Here is an 18460-nt window from a genome sequence, read left to right on the forward strand (position 1 = left end):
CGGTTCATTGCTACTAATGTACATGTGCATTTCCTGAAAAAAAAAACCTGGAAATTAGAGCAGGGCTTGGTAAAGTGCAGCCCATGGGCCACATCCGACTCTCTGGCTGTTCTAGTAATGGCCTGTGGATTGAGACAGCCAAAGGGCTGAAAACAGTGGAGCTCAGGGCGCACCATGCTCTCCCGTGCCGTGGCAGAAGTCCTGATGTCACCGATGTTTGAACCCACAGGATGCAGACAGTGATGAACACATTCTTGGAAGAGGGAACACTGGCTCCATCTTCTACCAATCAGTGTGAAGCACAGCACTCACGATGCCGTCACATCATCGCGTGTGCTGTGCGGAGCATCAGTGCACCGGATGTCAAAGGTGAGCGTCGGGGATTTAGTATGTGGTGTTTTTTTATGTGTATGGCATGTTTGCATGCATGTAGGAGGCTATGTGGGGGCTGATGCTTTATTTAGGAGGCTATGTGGGGCTCATAATGTATATAGGAGGCTATGTGGTGGATCATGCTGTATAGAGGAGGCTATGTGGGGGCTCACATTGTATATAGAGGGGCTGTGTGTAGGCTCACACTGTATATAGGAGCTGTATAGGGGGCTCACACTGTATATAGGAGCTATGTGGGGGCTCACACTGTATATAGGAGCTATGAGGGGGTTCATACTGTATATATGAGCTGTGGGGGGCTCAAAATGTATATATGAGTTGTGTGGAGGCTCATACTGTATATAAGAGCTATGAGGGGGCTCACATTGTATCTAGGAGATGTGTGGGGGCTCACATTGTATATAGGAGCTATGAGAGGGCTCACAGAGGGAAGAGGAGGGTGATGTAGCTGCAGTTTCTAGTGTTGTCATGTTATGAGAGGGGAGAAGAGGGGCATGTAGCTGCAGTTTCTAGTTTTCTCATGCTCTGAGAGGGGAGAAGAGGGGGATGTAGCTGCATTTTCTAGTCTTTTCATGTTGTGAGAGGGGAGAACAGGGGGATGTAGCTGCAGTTTCTAATGTTGTCATGCTGTGAGAGGGGAGAAAAGGAGAATGTAGCTGCAGTTTCCAATATTGTTATTCTGTGAGAGGGGAGAAGAGGGGGGTGTAGCTGCATTTTCTAGTCTTTTCATGCTGTGAGAGGGGAGAGGAGGGGGATGTAGCTGCATTTTCTAGTTTTGTTATGCTGTGAAAGAGGAGAATAGGGGGGTGTAGCTGCAGTTTCTAATATTGTCATGCTGTGAGAGGAGAAGAGGGGGATGTAGCTGCAGTTTCTAATGTCATGCTGTGAGAGGGGAGAAAAGGAGAATGTAGCTACAGTTTCCAATATTGTTATTCTGTGAGAGGGGAGAAGAGGGGGGTGTAGATGCAGTTTCTAATATTGCTATACTGTGAGAGGGGAGAAGAGGGGGGTGTAGCTGCAGTTTCTAATGTTGTCATGCTATGAGAGGGGAGAAGAGGGGGGTGTAGCTGCAGGTTCTAATATTGTCATGTTGTGAGAGGGGAGAAGAGGGGGATGTAGCTGCAGTTTCTAATGTCATGTTGTGAGAGAGAGACGAGGGGGATGTAGCTGCAGTTTCCAATATTGTTGTTCTGTGAGAGGGGATAAGAGGGGGATGTAGCTGCAGTTTCTAATGTTATTATTCTGTGAGAGGGGAGAAGAGGGGGATGTAGCTGCAGTTTCCAATATTGTTATTCTGTGAGAGGGGAGAAGAGGAGGATGTAGCTGCAGTTTCTAATGTTGTCATGTTGTGACAGAGAGACGAGGGGGATGTAGCTGCAGTTTCCAATATTGTTATTCTGTGAGAGGGGAGAAGAGGGGGATGTAGCTGCAATTTCTAATGTTATTATTCTGTGAGAGGAGAGAAGAGGGGGATGTTGCTGCAGTTTCTAGTCTTTTCATGCTGTGAGAGGGGAGAAGAGGGGGATGTAGCTGCAGTTTCTAGTCTTTTCATGCTGTGAGAGGGGGGAAGAGGGGGATGTAGCTGCAGTTTCTCACTCTGTGTTTATAAGACTCATTTTCTAAGAGGCAGACATTAAAACATTGCCATTCATCAGAGCGCTGTCCCGTCTAGTAACATTGCCCTTTATTTGGACATCCTCCACATTTTCCATTTAGTTGTTTTTTTTCCCCAGACCTTAAAAGCAAATTGACAGATGAACTGACACCTAAAAAGGGAGCGAGGAGCAAGAAGACGATAAAAGGCAGGAGCCGGCAATGTACAGACCACACAACTAGATAAATGATTAAAAAAAAAAAAATAGCCATGATGCTACCGGAATACACAACAAATATATAGTGTCCTGGTGTCAGCGCCCACAAAGACGAGCACAGATAAGACGCTATGTGCGTATAGTCACTGACATATACCGATATATGATGGTGGCGGCTCAACACACTGCATTGTTAAGTGGAAGGTGGATTGTTTTCCTTCCACCATGCTTTACACTGCAACTCCTTTTATTTAGATTTGCTATATCTGATATGGAATAAGCTATGATCTGTAGATCTTGTAGACTTTTACCCCTTTCCTTGTGCACAAGAGAAAATGTTGATCACTTATTACCCTGTTAATTATAAACTAGTAATTGGCATTAATGACATCTATGTGACATTTTATGGCCTCTTCTCCCTGCGTGACTTTAATTAAATGTCATAATGAAGATGTCCCCTCCTGTGTGAGGAGCAGAGGACAACAACGAGGCACGGTCTCCATTCACAGACATTAATATGGAGTCGGCCCCTCTGCAGATAGAACGTCTCCCGCTCTTCACAAGATTTTGAAGGTTTCAGTGGGAATTATTGCCCCTTTATCCAGAAGAGCATTAGTGAGGTGACCCTGATATTGGGGGAGGCCGGGCTCCCAATCTCCATTATAGGTGTTGGATGGGGTTGAGGTCCGGGCTCTGTGTTGCCGGTCATGGTCTCCCCCTCCTCCATGTCTGTATGGACCTTGTACACGGGGCACAGTAATGGTGAACAGGAGAGGGTCTTCCATAATCTTTTCCCACAAAGCCAAAAGTTACTAATGTCCACAATGTCTTGTGCTGAAGTATTAGGATTTCCCCTCATTGGAAGTAAGGGGCCGAGGTCGAAACCAAGCCCATTACATTATCCCTCCTCCACCAAACTGAATGCAGTTAGGCGGGTAATGTTCTCCTGCATTCACCAACTGAGACTTGTCTATCAGATAGAGAAGTGTGATCCATCACTGCACAGTACACGTCCAGTGGTGGTGACTTTACACCGCTCCATTAAAACGCCCAGCATTGTACTTGGTGATGTACGGCTCAGCATTGTGCTTGGTGATGTACGGCTCGGCATTGTGCTTGGTGATGTACGGCTCAGCATTGTGCTTGGTGATATACGGCTCGGCATTGTGCTTGGTGATGTACGGCTCAGCATTGTGCTTGGTGATGTACGGCTCGGCATTGTGCTTGGTAATGTACGGCTCAGCATTGTGCTTGGTGATGTACGGCTCAGCATTGTGCTTGGTAATGTACGGCTCAGCATTGTGCTTGGTGATGTACGGCTCAGCATTGTGCTTGGTAATGTACGGCTTGGCATTGTGCTTGGTGATGTACGGCTCAGCATTGTGCTTGGTAATGTACGGCTCAGCATTGTGCTTGGTTATGTACGGCTCAGCATTGTGCTTGGTGATGTACGGCTCAGCATTGTGCTTGGTGATGTACGGTTCGGCATTGTGCTTGGTGATGTACGGCTCGGCATTGGCTTGGTGATGTACGGCTCAGCATTGTGCTTGGTGATGTATGGCTCGGCATTGTGCTTGGTTATATACGGCTCAGCATTGTGCTTGGTGATGTACGGCTCGGCATTGTGCTTGGTGATGTATGGCTCAGCATTATGCTTGGTGATGTACAGCTCAGCATTGTGCTTGGTGATGTATGGCTCGGCATTGTGCTTGGTGATGTATGGCTCAGCATTATGCTTGGTGATGTACAGCTCAGCATTGTGCTTGGTGATGTATGGCTCGGCATTATGCTTGCTGGTGTACAGCTCAGCATTGTGCTTGATGATGTACGGCTCGGCATTGTGCTTGGTGATGTACGGCTCAGCATTTTGCTTGGTGATGTACGGTTCGGCATTGTGCTTGGTGATGTACGGCTCGGCATTGTGCTTGGTGATGTACGGTTCAGCATTGTGCTTGGTGATGTATGGCTCGGTATTGTGCTTGGTGATGTACGGCTCAGCATTGTGCTTGGTAATGTACGGCTCAGCATTGTTCTTGGTGATGTACGGCTCAGCATTGTGCTTGGTGATGTACGGCTCGGCATTGTGCTTGGTAATGTACGGCTCGGTATTGTGCTTGGTGATGTACGGCTCGGCATTTTGCTTGGTAATGTACGGTTCAGCATTGTGCTTGGTGATGTACGGCTCGGTATTGTGCTTGGTGATGTACGGCTCAGCATTGTGCTTGGTAATGTACGGCTCGGCATTGTGCTTGGTGATGTACGGCTCGGCATTTTGCTTGGTAATGTACGGTTCAGCATTATGCTTGGTGATGTACGGCTGCGGATGCTTGGCCATGAAACCCCCGGCGGGTGCAATGTTTGTGCTGATGTTACCAGAGGAGGTCTGGACTTTGCAGTTATGGGGTCAGCAGAGCGGTGGTGACTTTCTGCCCTCCGCTCCTCAGCACTCGCCTCCCCGCTCTGTGACGTTATGGGGTCTGAGTTGCTGCGGTTCCTTCCACTCAATAATATCACTCACAGGTGATGGAGGAAGATTTAGAAATGTCATAGACTTGTTACCATGGTGACTCCTATTACAGCAATATATCTTGTGCCTACTAGGCCGCAATATAAAATCTATAACACTGGCTTCATACCCTGTGCCATTTTTTGTTCTTTGGTCCTCTGTCCCCTCAGAAACACCAGGATTGTTACCGCTGTACCCCAATATTTAGGCCTCTAGGCTTGTTTACCTCCGAGGCCTGAAACCTACTAACTTATATAACCAGAGCTATCAGATATTAGGAGACTTTGGAAGGACATTTGGTCTTGACAGGACTCGCTGACTATTTATAACCTATGGATTGTATGTATGTCTCCTCTTCCGCGGGACAGTGATGGATTCCATATTTAGTCACTGACTGGTTCCTATATATAGAGTCAGTGGGATGTAATGGTATAGACTCCTTTAGGTATCATGGGCAGAAATTAAAGCTCCTGGGCCCCATTACATAATCTGTAACTGGGCCCCCGTGTACCAGGCACTAATTATTATACTGGTATCTAATGTGTAAGAGGGCACTTTAGGGCCCACTAAAGCACAGGTGCAAAAATATATTTGCACCCCCCTACACCTGTTTGGTATAAAAACAGACCTACAGTCAATGCAGAGTAGTATCAGCTGTTCTTGCAGCTGTTCCAGTTTCTTATTCCTTTGACCCCTTGCTACTGTCTAAGTCCCTCACTTTTCTAATCTTATTCATGTACACAATTTCTTTTAACCACTTGTATATATTTATATAGCACAGGATCCAACATTCACATTAGCTTATGTCACAGCTCACCTCCTCCCTCTTCTGTACAGTGACTATTATCACCTCTATATATAGTAAATAAATCAGGATCCATCATTCACAATGGTTGATATAACAGCTCACCTCCTCCTCTTGTACAATGACTGATAACACCTCTATATACAGTAGATAACTCAGGATCCACCATTCACAATAGGTGGTCACAGCTCACCCCCTCCTCTTGTACAATGACTGATAACACCTCTATATACAGTATATAACATAGGATCCACCATTAACAATAGGCGATATTACAGCTCACCCCCTCCTCTTGTACAATGACTGATGACACCTCTATATACAGTATATAACATAGGATCCACCACTCACAATAGGTGATGTCACATCTCACCCCCTCCTCTTGTACAATGACTGATGACACCTCTATATACAGTATATAACATAAGATCCACCATTCATAATAGGTGATGTCACAGCTCACCCCATCCTCTTGTACAATGACTGATGACACCTCTATATACAGTATATAACATAGGATCCATCATCCACAATAGGTGATGTCACAGCTCACCTCCTCCTCCTCCTGTACAATGATGGATAACATCTCTATATACAGTAGATAACTCAGGAGCCAGCATTCACAATAGGTGATTGATGAGAAATAAAATAAAATATGATGATGTTATAAAGCAAGCTTTTGAGACTTCTCAGGTCCCTTCATCAGGCGTGGTATGACAAAATATCTGAAGAAACACAAATATATACATAGAGCAGAGGTGGTATAATAAAAGGACATTTAACTAAACAAACACTGAGTTTAGAGAGTGACTCCTTAATTAGCTTTGATTAGTGGTGCGAAAGGTTTATTGTCCCAATATCCATGTAGGATCAGAGGTCTGGAGCCCTCACTGTCTCTGGAGCAGACCCCTCAGATTCTGTAGTGGGTCATAAATCCTCCTGACAGATTTATTCCTGTGTGGACAGAGTTAAAGATTGTAATGAATTTGTATTCCCAGACCCTTCGATGGCTCTGTGATCTGAAGTTCTCTTTTAATATGACAACTTTCCTGTGGTTTATGCTGTGTCCTGGAGCACAGATACAGTTAGGTCCAGAAATATTTGGACAGTGACACAAGTTTTGTTATTTTAGCTGTTTACAAAAACATGTTCAGAAATACAATTATATATATAATATGGGCTGAAAGTGCACACTCCCAGCTGCAATATGAGAGTTTTCACATCCAAATCGGAGAAAGGGTTTAGGAATCATAGCTCTGTAATGCATAGCCTCCTCTTTTTCAAGGGACCAAAAGTAATTGGACAAGGGACTCTAAGGGCTGCAATTAACTCTGAAGGCGTCTCCCTCGTTAACCTGTAATCAATGAAGTAGTTAAAAGGTCTGGGGTTGATTACAGGTGTGTGGTTTTGCATTTGGAAGCTGTTGCTGTGACCAGACAACATGCGGTCTAAGGAACTCTCAATTGAGGTGAAGCAGAACATCCTGAGGCTGAAAAAAAAGAAAAAATCCATCAGAGAGATAGCAGACATGCTTGGAGTAGCAAAATCAACAGTCGGGTACATTCTGAGAAAAAAGGAATTGACTGGTGAGCTTGTGAACTCAAAAAGGCCTGGGCGTCCACGGATGACAACAGTGGTGGATGATCGCCGCATACTTTCTTTGGTGAAGAAGAACCCGTTCACAACATCAACTGAAGTCCAGAACACTCTCAGTGAAGTAGGTGTATCTGTCTCTAAGTCAACAGTAAAGAGAAGACTCCATGAAAGTAAATACAAAGGGTTCACATCTAGATGCAAACCATTCATCAATTCCAAAAATAGACAGGCCAGAGTTAAATTTGCTCAAAAACACCTCATGAAGCCAGCTCAGTTCTGGAAAAGTATTCTATGGACAGATGAGACAAAGATCAACCTGTACCAGAATGATGGGAAGAAAAAAGTTTGGAGAAGAAAGGGAACGGCACATGATCCAAGGCACACCACATCCTCTGTAAAACATGGTGGAGGCAACGTGATGGCATGGGCATGCATGGCTTTCAATGGCACTGGGTCACTTGTGTTTATTGATGACATAACAGCAGACAAGAGTAGCCGGATGAATTCTGAAGTGTACCGGGATATACTTTCAGCCCAGATTCAGCCAAATGCCGCAAAGTTGATCGGACGGCGCTTCATAGTACAGATGGACAATGACCCCAAGCATACAGCCAAAGCTACCCAGGAGTTCATGAGTGCAAAAAAGTGGAACATTCTGCAATGGCCAAGTCAATCACCAGATCTTAACCCAATTGAGCATGCATTTCACTTGCTCAAATCCAGACTTAAGACGGAAAGACCCACAAACAAGCAAGACCTGAAGGCTGCAGCTGTAAAGGCCTGGCAAAGCATTTAGAAGGAGGAAACCCAGCGTTTGGTGATGTCCATGGGTTCCAGACTTAAGGCAGTGATTGCCTCCAAAGGATTCGCAACAAAATATTGAAAATAAAAATATTTTGTTTGGGTTTGGTTTATTTGTCCAATTACTTTTGACCTCCTAAAATGTGGAGTGTTTGTAAAGAAATGTGACAATTCCTACAATTTCTATCAGATATTTTTGTTCAAACCTTCAAATTAAACGTTACAATCTGCACTTGAATTCTGTTGTAGAGGTTTCATTTCAAATCCAATGTGGTGGCATGCAGAGCCCAACTCGCGAAAATTGTGTCACTGTCCAAATATTTCTGGACCTAACTGTATGTTTGGCCACAGATAAGTGGTTTTTTTGTCTGTAATTGACAAGAGAGGTCTCGAAAGCTTGCTCTGTACCATCATGTATTTTATTTTAGTTAGCCATTAAAAAGGTATCAGAACTACAAGATTATAATTTAAGAATTTTGTTTCTCTCACTGAGAGCATCAATCATTTTTCAACTGGCTAACACGGTACCAAAACATTTTTCTTTTAACTATAGGTGATGTCACAGCTCACCTCCTCCGTCTGCAAAATGACTAACACCTCTATATACAGTAGATAACTAAGGATCCACCAGTCACTATAGGTGATCTCACAGCTCACCTCCTCCATCTGTAAAATGACTGATAACACCTCTATATACAGTAGATAACTAAGGATCCACCAGTCACTATAGGTGATGTCACAGCTCACCTCCTCCATCTGTAAAATGACTGATAATACCTCTATATACAGTAGATAACTAAGGATCCACCAGTCACTATAGGTGATGTCACAGCTCACCTCCTCCATCTGTAAAATGACTGATAACACCTCTATATACAGTAGATAACTAAGGATCCACCATTCACTATAGGTGATGTCACAGCTCATCTCCCCCTCATGTATAATGATTGATAACACCTCTATAAACTGTAGATAAGTATCTCCTAATCACAATAGGTGATGTTACAGCTTACTTCCTCGTCAACAGGGCCACCATCAGGGCATGACAATTATGACTTGTGTATGGGGTCTGGTGAAGAGAGGGGCCCACCCAGGGCCCGGGGTAATTATTTAGTTTTTTTAAGGTTGGGCCCCCTTCTTCACCGGGCCCCAGTCTCCTTGAGTACAATGACTGATATCACCTCTATATACAGTAGATAACTTAGGATCCACCATTCACACTTGGCGATGTCACAGCTCACCTCCTCCTCATATACAATGGCTGATATCACCTCTATATACAGTAGATAAGACAGGATCCACCATTCACAATAGGTGATGTCACAGCTCACCTACTCCTCATATACACTGGCTGATATCACCTCTATATACAGTAGATAAGACAGGATCCACCATTCACAATAGGTGATGTCACAGCTCACCTACTCCTCATATACAATGGCTGATATCACCTCTATATACAGTAGATAACACAGGATCCACTATTCACAATAGGTGATATCACAGCTCACCTCCTCCTCATATACAATGGCTGATATCACCTCTATATACAGTAGATAAGACAGGATCCACCATTCACAATACGTGATATCACAGCTCAACTCCTCCTCTTAGTGTACAATGACTGATAACACCTCTATATACAATAGATAACACTGGATCCACCATTCACAATAGGTGATGTCACAGTTCACCTCCTCCTCATATACAATGACTGATAACAACTCTATATATAGTAGATAACAAGGGTCTCCCAGCTCACCTCCTCCTTACTTACAGAACTGTGGAGAAACAGTAAAACCACACCTGAGAAAAACAGTGTTTTTAGATCCCAATCTCTAGCCAGTTGCAAAAACCAATTTCAACTGCTTTTACTATTGATACCTCAATTCTAAGGTAATATCTCTATTCAGTGAAAACTTTCCCATTACTGAGGTAGGAGATGGCAGTTATTACTGATAAGATGCTATGTACATAGAAGAGGGAGGAGAAAGGGGTGGAGCTCTGCATCTAGCTCCTCCCTCTGCCTCTAGCTCCTCCCTTCTCCCGCTGTCATAGACTCTCATCAGCTTTCTTCTCTTTCTGTCCTTAATGCTTAGTGTGGCACACACAGACACACAATGAAAAACTTGAGTCAACTTCTCCCATTTTTATCTGGTTTCAGGTGTGATTTTCATATTGCCCACACTTGTTATTTTCTACAAATGAGTTAGAACGAGCATCACATGCTGGAAACAGAATTTTGGAAAGGCGGCAACAATTTTGTCTGGCCAATTATGGGGGTTTTATGTTAAATTATATCCAATTTGTCTTTTTTTATGTTTTGGGTTTTTTTTTGTGTTGTTCCAATACACACATGTGTGATTGCAATAATTTTCTTGGAGAAATACATCAATTTCTGGAACAATTTCAAGGGTGCCAACACTTTCGGCCATGACTGTAAATGTCCCAATAATAGCCCCGTATATAACCTTGTAGAGCTATGATTTTAGATATAGAACATTTTCATACTTTCTTTTATGTTTTTTTCTTCCTAGGCCTTTGGACAGTCCTTCACCGTCCACCGCAAAGTTGCAGAAGATGGCGAGACCCGGGAGGAGACTTTACTGCAGGAGTCTGCCACCAAGGAAGAGTATTATCTGGGAAGAATACTGGAAATGCAGAATGACGTGAGGCAGAGTAGGGCTGTGATCACCAACGTACAAGGAGAGAACGAGCGACTCAACGTCCTGGTCCAAGACTTAAAAGAGGTAACCTACTAATATGAATGTCCTCGTTAGTGCGCTGAAGAATCCGAAAGTGAAGGTCCATCCTTAGGGAAGGTCCAGACGGTGCAGGCGCAGCATAGACGATGCTTTGCCCATTTATTGCGGGCCAATGGTCATACGACTGCCCCCTCAGAGGAGACGAATGAGCAATGAAGATAACATTTAAGGTTAGCTCCAGCTGAACTGAACCTCTCCCACCATCGTGGTGGGAGAGGTTTCAGTTCATCTGGCCCTACCCTTCACTGTTATCTTCTCTACCCATTTGTCTCCCCTGAGGTGGCATACACTGAGAGGCGAAACGGCTCCTTTTCACAGCTAGTGATATGGAGGGTGCAGTGGGTGGGAGAGGTTTCAATTCATCTGGCCCTACTCTTAACTGTTATCTTCTCTGCCCATTCATCTCCCCTGAAGTGGCATACACTGACAGGCGAAACGGCTACTTTTCACAGCTAGTGATATGGAGGGTGCAGTGGGTGGGAGAGGTTTCAATTCATCTGGCCCTACTCTGAACTGTTATCTTCTCTGCCCATTTGTCTCCCCTGAAGTGGCATACACTGAGAGGCGAAACGGCTCCTTTTCACAGCTAGTGATATGGAGGGTGCAGGGGGTGGGTACAAAACCAAAAACGGCTGAAATGTTTTGCACTTTGGGAACTGTAGTTCAGGGATGCAATTAGGACTGTCTACACCCCCTTCGAAACTGGAAGTACAAAATGAAAAAGGCTTGAGATTTAGGTGTAGAATATTCCAAAAATATATTAATTTAGTTTTATTTTATAAAACTACATAGATGGAGTTTTTATGGAATTTTTGACTCTCAGAAAGCTCCTTTAAAATGTCAAAATTCTGGTTGCCCGCAGTCACCACTAGAGGGAGCACAGCAATTTACATAATACTATGAATAACAAGAACAAGCAGCTCCCCCTAGTGGTGGCCAGAGGAAGCTGGAATATCATCATGTAAAAGGGGTAGACTTATAAATAGAAACCTTGTCCATGTGTTCTATAAAGGTATATTAGAAATTGTTTATTTTTTGGGGGGATCATTCATTTTAGGGCAGGTCCTCGATGTATGTTCTTTTTTAAATATTTAGAACATCAACTGGTTAAATAAAAAGAGCTGTATGAGATTAGTAATGATGGATGTATTTTTGGGTATGTGTGCGTGTTAAGTATTTGCAGTGGATTTTTGTGCTCCAAAAATCAGTGTCAAGAAAAATACAGGTTTTTTATGCTTTTTAAAGTACATTTTTACTTTATTTGATTGGGTGAAAACGCTGAAAAAATTGACCAGCTGCACATTTGAACAAATGTCTCGATGGTTGAATTCCGCAAGGAAAAAATATGCAAGTCTCTCTATGTGACTGACGACTTTTGCACTCTCATCAGTGCGCACACCGCACGCTGTTGTGATGTCCTGGACTAGTCAGGTCGTCCCAGGTAGTCCCATGCACACACACCCCCTCCCTAAAAAGGTGACAGCAGCCAAACTTAAAAAACCTTGTCACCACCCTCCAGGTTTGATGTCCACACCAGGGGGGTGGAGCCAGGCAGTTGGCTCCGCCCACCGAGGAGTTCACAGGCCTGGAGGCGGGAAAAAGACACAAGATGAGTGTGTAGTAGTCTAGTCTTGACAGTGAAAGAGAGAGGTCGAGTTCAAGGGCAGACCTGTGACCAGGCCTGCCAATAGTCTACTCAGGTGGCTGGGTTGGAGCCCAGTCACCTCTGGCAAGGAGGCAGATGGTGGTGGCTGCCTGCAAGAGCTGGGATTACAGCTGGTGGAACCGTAGGGACCGGGGTCGGGCGGTGGCCCGCCGGTACCGAACCGGGGAACCGATTGGAAACCAGAGCACCAGGAAAGGTACTCAGACCCAGTACGAAGCCCCAAACCGACAGGGCCGAGTGAAACCAACTAATTGAGGACTGGACTTAAGGATCTTTCCCACACAAGACCCGTTAGAAGACAACAGCCCAGCCATACAGGGTAAAGCCACCACCAAAACATAGAGACCCAAGGGGCCAGCGTCTGCGAGCAAACAGGGCTCCATCGACAACCAGCAAGCCGTGGAGCGGACTACCGTTGCTTAGGCATAGGAGTCATAACGTCTACACTAAAGAGGTGCAGGAGAAAGACGGAAAGCACCAACCTGTTAAGGAGAAGCTGCAGCCGGCTGCGGGCCCCGTTCATCATCCCGTTTGGTTTACCAGAGACTCCAGTGTATTGTATCATAGTAAGTACACCAGTGCCTTCGGGCCGCGCACCGCGCTGCACCGCACCAGCATCCAGCACGCACCTGTCCCCACGCCTCAGCACTTCCCTCGGGCCCCCGGAACCATTACTCCCCTACCCATGGAGGGGTCAACACCAAGCTGCGCAACACCGTCCCCAGGAGGCCTAGTTAACGGCAGCGGTGGTGTCCATGCATTCACCACAACCCGTGGGTGGCGTCACAAACTTACATCCCTTCCAAACCACTGCGGCCCCGGCCGTGGAACTCTCCACCGAAGTCCCTGCGTGTAGCGCCAACCCCCTTGCAGAGCGACGTGACCCCCGGGTCCGTGAGGAGCTCGAGCCACCCACCGTACGAGCACGGATCCGAGCGGCTCGGCGGTCGCAGCTGAGCCCGCGGGGCGGTACACTGTCAGGATTCTCCAATGCTGGCGGGGAGAGTGGGTGGTCACGTAACCACAATTTGCATATATGTTGTCACATGCCTACTAGATGTGCACGTGCCTCACTTAGTTCACTTGTATTGAGTGAGGCTGAACACGTCTAGTTGGAATGTGGCCGTCACCGGAGAATCCTGACAGTGTGTTGTGCGCACTGAGAATCCTGACAGTGTGTTGTGAGGATTTTTGTCTGCAGTCACATTGATCAAAGCTTGCCTTTATTTGTTTGCTCTATCTCCCGGCTGATTCAATCAGAATGCCAATCTACCAAATTGGCAATAGTATAACCAAATCTTTGATTGGGGGACAAAAACAAACGCACACACCAGGTGGTTACAGTCTCGTTTATTATGACATAGGCATATTTCTTTTAGGGGGCCTGGTTAGAGAAGAGATGGCATAACTTTTGGCATAAATATTGGTACAGACAATGATTTGCCAGAAATACCGATTTTCCGATATGATGGATTGGTCTTTATGGTGCCTGAACTAAATCCTAAAAAACGCCCTGAAAAGTCTGACCTTAGCACAAACAAAAGTCTGGAGTTTACCATCGTTCCAGCCTAAAATGGGAATTTTATTTTGACTTTTGCAACCGGATTCCTATCCGGTCAAGGCCAAATATCGCACAAAGAACAATGTTTAGGATAAACACTAAAAAATATTAAAAAAAAGAAATTCAAATTCAAAAATAAATTTCACCGTTCCTTTCAGATCGGGCGCTGACAGTTTTTGGAGATTTTCATTTCATACGCCTTCTTCAGGACTAGAGGTTCTATACAGAGACAGAAAGATCAGTAAATTATATAATGATACTAGCTGTACTACCCGGCTTCGCCCGGGTTAATAACTGCTGTTAACAAAATAGAATGTAATAACAAAAATGTATTCTGCACACAAACACCACAAAACAAATAGATATAAATGTAATTATGTCTGTCTCCACCTCTGTATATATCTCTCTGTCTCTCTCTCTATCTCTTTGTCTGTCTGTCTCTTTCCCTGTCTGTCTCTCTCTATCTCTTTGTCTGTCTGTCTCTTTCCCTGTCTGTCTCTGTCTCTTTCTCTGTCTGTCTCAATCTCTTTCCCTGTCTGTCTATCTATCTCTTTCCCTGTCTGTCTATCTCTGTCACTTTCCCTCTCTGTCTCTTTCCCTGTCTGTCTCTTTCCCTCTCTTTCCCTCTGTCTCTTTCCCTGTCAGTCTGTCTCTTTGTCTGTGTCTGTCTCTTTGTGTCTGTGTCTTACCCTGTCTATGTCTGTTTCTTACCCTGTCTGTGTCTGCCTCTTTCCCTGTCTGTGTCTGCCTCTTTCCCTGTCTGTGTCTGCCTCTTTCCCTGGCTGCATTGTGACACGCCAACATTCCATATAAGGGCGTGGCTGCACATTCTTCTGAAGTTCTGGCTGCACTGTGGCTCCCAGCTCCATTCGCTTTAATGGAGGCAGGTTTTTTGGTGAATAACTGTAAAGCGCGGGGTTAAAATTTCCCCTCAAAACATAGCCTATGACGCTCTCGGGGTCCAAAAGTGTGAGTGTGCAAAATCTTGTGGCTGTAGCTGCGACGGTGCAGATGCCAATCCCGGACACACACACACACACACACACACACACACACACACACAAACACACACACACACATACACACACACACACACACACACACACCACACACACACACACACACACACACACACACACACACACACACACACACACATTCAGCTTTATATATTAGATAAAAGAAAATAAAGGTAAAAACCTAAAATGCAAGTGACAGTGAGGTTATAGATTAACTGAGCACAAACAACTAAAAAGTTCATCAATGTCAAAATGTCCCAAAGTGGACGGTAAAAGATAAAATAGTGTGCTGACCCTAAATATGTGAGCGCGAGATCATAAGCGCTATAATGGGCTAGTTATAATGTCCGGCATTTTCACCTATATACTATATATGTTCTATTGGATGATTGTGTTCTCTGCCGTGTCCTGTTTATTTGCTCTGCCCTACATTGTGTAAAACTCAATATCAATTATTCAACCAAGTGATGTGTCCTTAATTATAGCAATTGTTCACTAGACAACCCCTTCGTATATGTGCTTTAATTATACATTTTCCTTGAACTGACATTCATTTGAATGGCTGTCATGTAATACCAAGTTTCTCCTGTAGTGGTCGCTGTAGGGAAAAATGTATGGCTAGCAGCAACTTTCGTAGGGAACCTGATCACCATGAAGTCACATCTGTGGCAGTTAATGACAAATACAAGATATTCATGAAGTTATGGGGAAAGAAGTAGCTGATAATTGTCACACCAGTTACGAGACTGGTCCTTCCCCCATGCGCCATCACATACCTTGGCCCTCGTTGGCCCTGAACTCAACCTGACTAGCAAAGACCAGGGATCGATGAAGCCACATCTGAGGCAGTTAATGACAAATACAGGATATTAATTGAGGAAGTATTGGAAAAAAAAGTTGACATGACAAGTACGAGACGGGTCCTTCCCCCTGTGTGCTGTCACGTGCCTAGGCCCTTGTTGAACCTGAACTCACCCTGACTAGTGAAGACCAGGGATATATGAAGCCACATCTGTGGCATCTGTGACAAATACAGGATATTAATTCAGGAAGTATTGGAAAAAAAAGTTGACACGCCAGGTACGAGACGGGTTCTTCCCCCCGTGCGCCATCACGTACCTAGGCCCTCGTTGGCCCTGAACTCAACCTGGCTAGTGAAGACCAGGGATCTATGAAGCCACATCTGTGGCATCTGTGACAAATACAAGATATTAATTCATGAAGTTATGGGAAATGAATTAGTTGATAATTGTCACACCAGTTATGAGACGAGTCCTTCCCCCGTGCGCCATCACGTACCTAGGGCCTCGTTGGCCCTGAACTCAACCTGGCTAGTGAAGACCAGGGACCTATGAAGCAGTTAATGACAAATACATGATATTAATTCATGAAATTATGGGGAAAGAAATGGTTGATAAGTGTCACGCCAGGTATGAGACAGGTCCTTCCCCCCATGCGCCATCACGTACCTAGGCCCTCGTTGACCCTGAACTCAACCTGACTAGTGAAGGCCAGGGATCTATGAAGCAGTTAATGACAAATATATATTAATTCATGAAGTTATGGGGAAAAAAATTGTTGATAAGTGTCACGCCAAGTATGGGACGGGTCCTTCCCTCTGTGCGCCATCACGTGTCTAGGCACTTGCTTGCCCTGAACTTACCCTGACTAGCAAAGACCAGGGATATATGAAGACACATCTGTGGCATCTGTGACAAATACAAGATATTACTTCATGAAGTTATGGAGAAAGATTTAGCTTATAATTGTCACACCAGTTTTGATACGGGTCCTTCCCCCAAACGCCATCACGTACCTAGGCCCTCGTTGACCCTGAACTCAACCTGACTAGTGAAGACCAGGATCTATGAAGCCACATCTGTGGCAGTTGATGACAAATTCAAGATATTAATTCAGGAAGTTATGGGGAATAAAATAGTTGATATGTGTCATGCCATGTACGAGACGGGTCCTTCCCCACCGTGCGCCGTCACATGCCTAGGTCCTTGCTGGCCCTGAACTCACCATACTAGTGAAAGTCAGGGATCTGTGTAGCCACATCTGTGGTGGTTAATTACAAATCCAGAATATTAATTTATGAAGTGTTGGCTAAAAAATAGTTGATAAGGGTCATGATGTGGCTTCAGATGTCACACCAGGTATGAGAGGACTCCTGGCGACACACAGGGAACACCAGCATAGCAATACAATAGAAGGCCCTTGTGCTAGGAAGAGGGGAGCAGGATCTACTCCTACCACTCACCTGAGGCGGATCCCTAATGTCCCTAGACGAGTCCTTTTCCCCGTATGCCATCACATGCCTAGACCATTGCTGGCCCTGATCTCACCCGGACTAGTGAAGTAATGACAAAATCAAGGATATTAATTTATGAAGTGTTGGGAAAAAAATATTTGATAAGTGTGTGTCACAATGTGATGGCAGATGTCACGGCAGGTACAAGAGGACTCCCGGCGAGTGGCGCAACACGGAGGGAACACCAGAGTAGCAACAGAACGGAAGACCTTGACGCTAGGTAGAGGGGAGTTGGGTCACCTCCTAGCACTCATCTGAGGATGATCTCTAACATCCCTAGACGGGTCCTCCCTCGTGTGCCATCATGTGCCTACACCCTTGCAGGCCCTGAACTTACCCTGACTAGTGAAGGCCAGCAAGAAGCTAGTCTTTCCACTGTAATAAGACAACACAAGAAAAGTAAGACAAATAGATGGGGAAAGAAACAACAATACTTCACAGCTTCTCCAGCGGGAACTTCTCAGCTGCAACAGAAGCGACACCTCAGCTTCTCCACAGACTGGCTCTTTCAAAGTGGACAGCATAGGTATGAGCTATAGCCGGCATAGGAAGGATTGAGAAGTGAATATTTATAGCAGAAGGGAGTGGCTGCATCTGATATTACAACTACCTGTTACATCACTACAGGATACAAAAGAAACCTTAACCCCTTCAGCACCAGATGGAATTTAATACGTTCCAACTCAGGGTAAACGATGAACGAGCAGTAAAGCGGATCTGTGATCAACAATACGTTGTGACCTTCTGATCCAAGATCCCGCCAAGGCACACTTGTGGCAATAAATATATGCTTAATGGGGGACTCACCTCTAAGACCCTGAATATCAAAAGAATCAAGGAGCCGGGTGTCTTGTTAGAATGTGGATAGTTGACAAGTTGTGATTCTGGGAACACCCTTTTAAGGGACTAAAGGGTCACAATCGTTTCAACAAACCTGTCTTAAATTAAAGGGAATTTTTCATCAGAAAATGACCTGTCCTTTAATTACGCTCTTTTTTGGAAAATGTATTGTTTAAAGAATTTGTGATTTCCCCCCCCCCAATTTTCCATATCATTGATTATATATAACAGAGAAATTTAGCAAATATTACATTGGTACTTAGCTTAGACACTTTATGCTCTGTGCAGAACACATTTCAGCAGTCTCATTATCATCGCATACAGGATTACAATGGTAGTTAACCCTTTACAATTCATAGTTTTAAGGTTGAAGGTAGACTTAA

General features: G+C 44.7%; 1 protein-coding gene across 14 annotated transcripts in view; it reads left to right on the forward strand.

Moving 5' to 3' along the window:
- The window catches only part of BICD1 (BICD cargo adaptor 1), a 203949-nt gene that overhangs the window by 80554 nt on the left and 104935 nt on the right, over positions 1-18460 (forward strand). For all 14 annotated transcript variants that reach the window (XM_075344176.1, XM_075344177.1, XM_075344178.1 and 11 more), the window contains exon 2: positions 10450-10662. In XM_075344176.1, coding sequence (XP_075200291.1) covers positions 10450-10662 — 213 coding nt within the window. The remainder of the gene's footprint in view (positions 1-10449; positions 10663-18460) is intronic.

Source organism: Anomaloglossus baeobatrachus, chromosome 4 (assembly GCF_048569485.1).
Source record: "Anomaloglossus baeobatrachus isolate aAnoBae1 chromosome 4, aAnoBae1.hap1, whole genome shotgun sequence".
NCBI lineage: Eukaryota > Metazoa > Chordata > Amphibia > Anura > Aromobatidae > Anomaloglossus > Anomaloglossus baeobatrachus.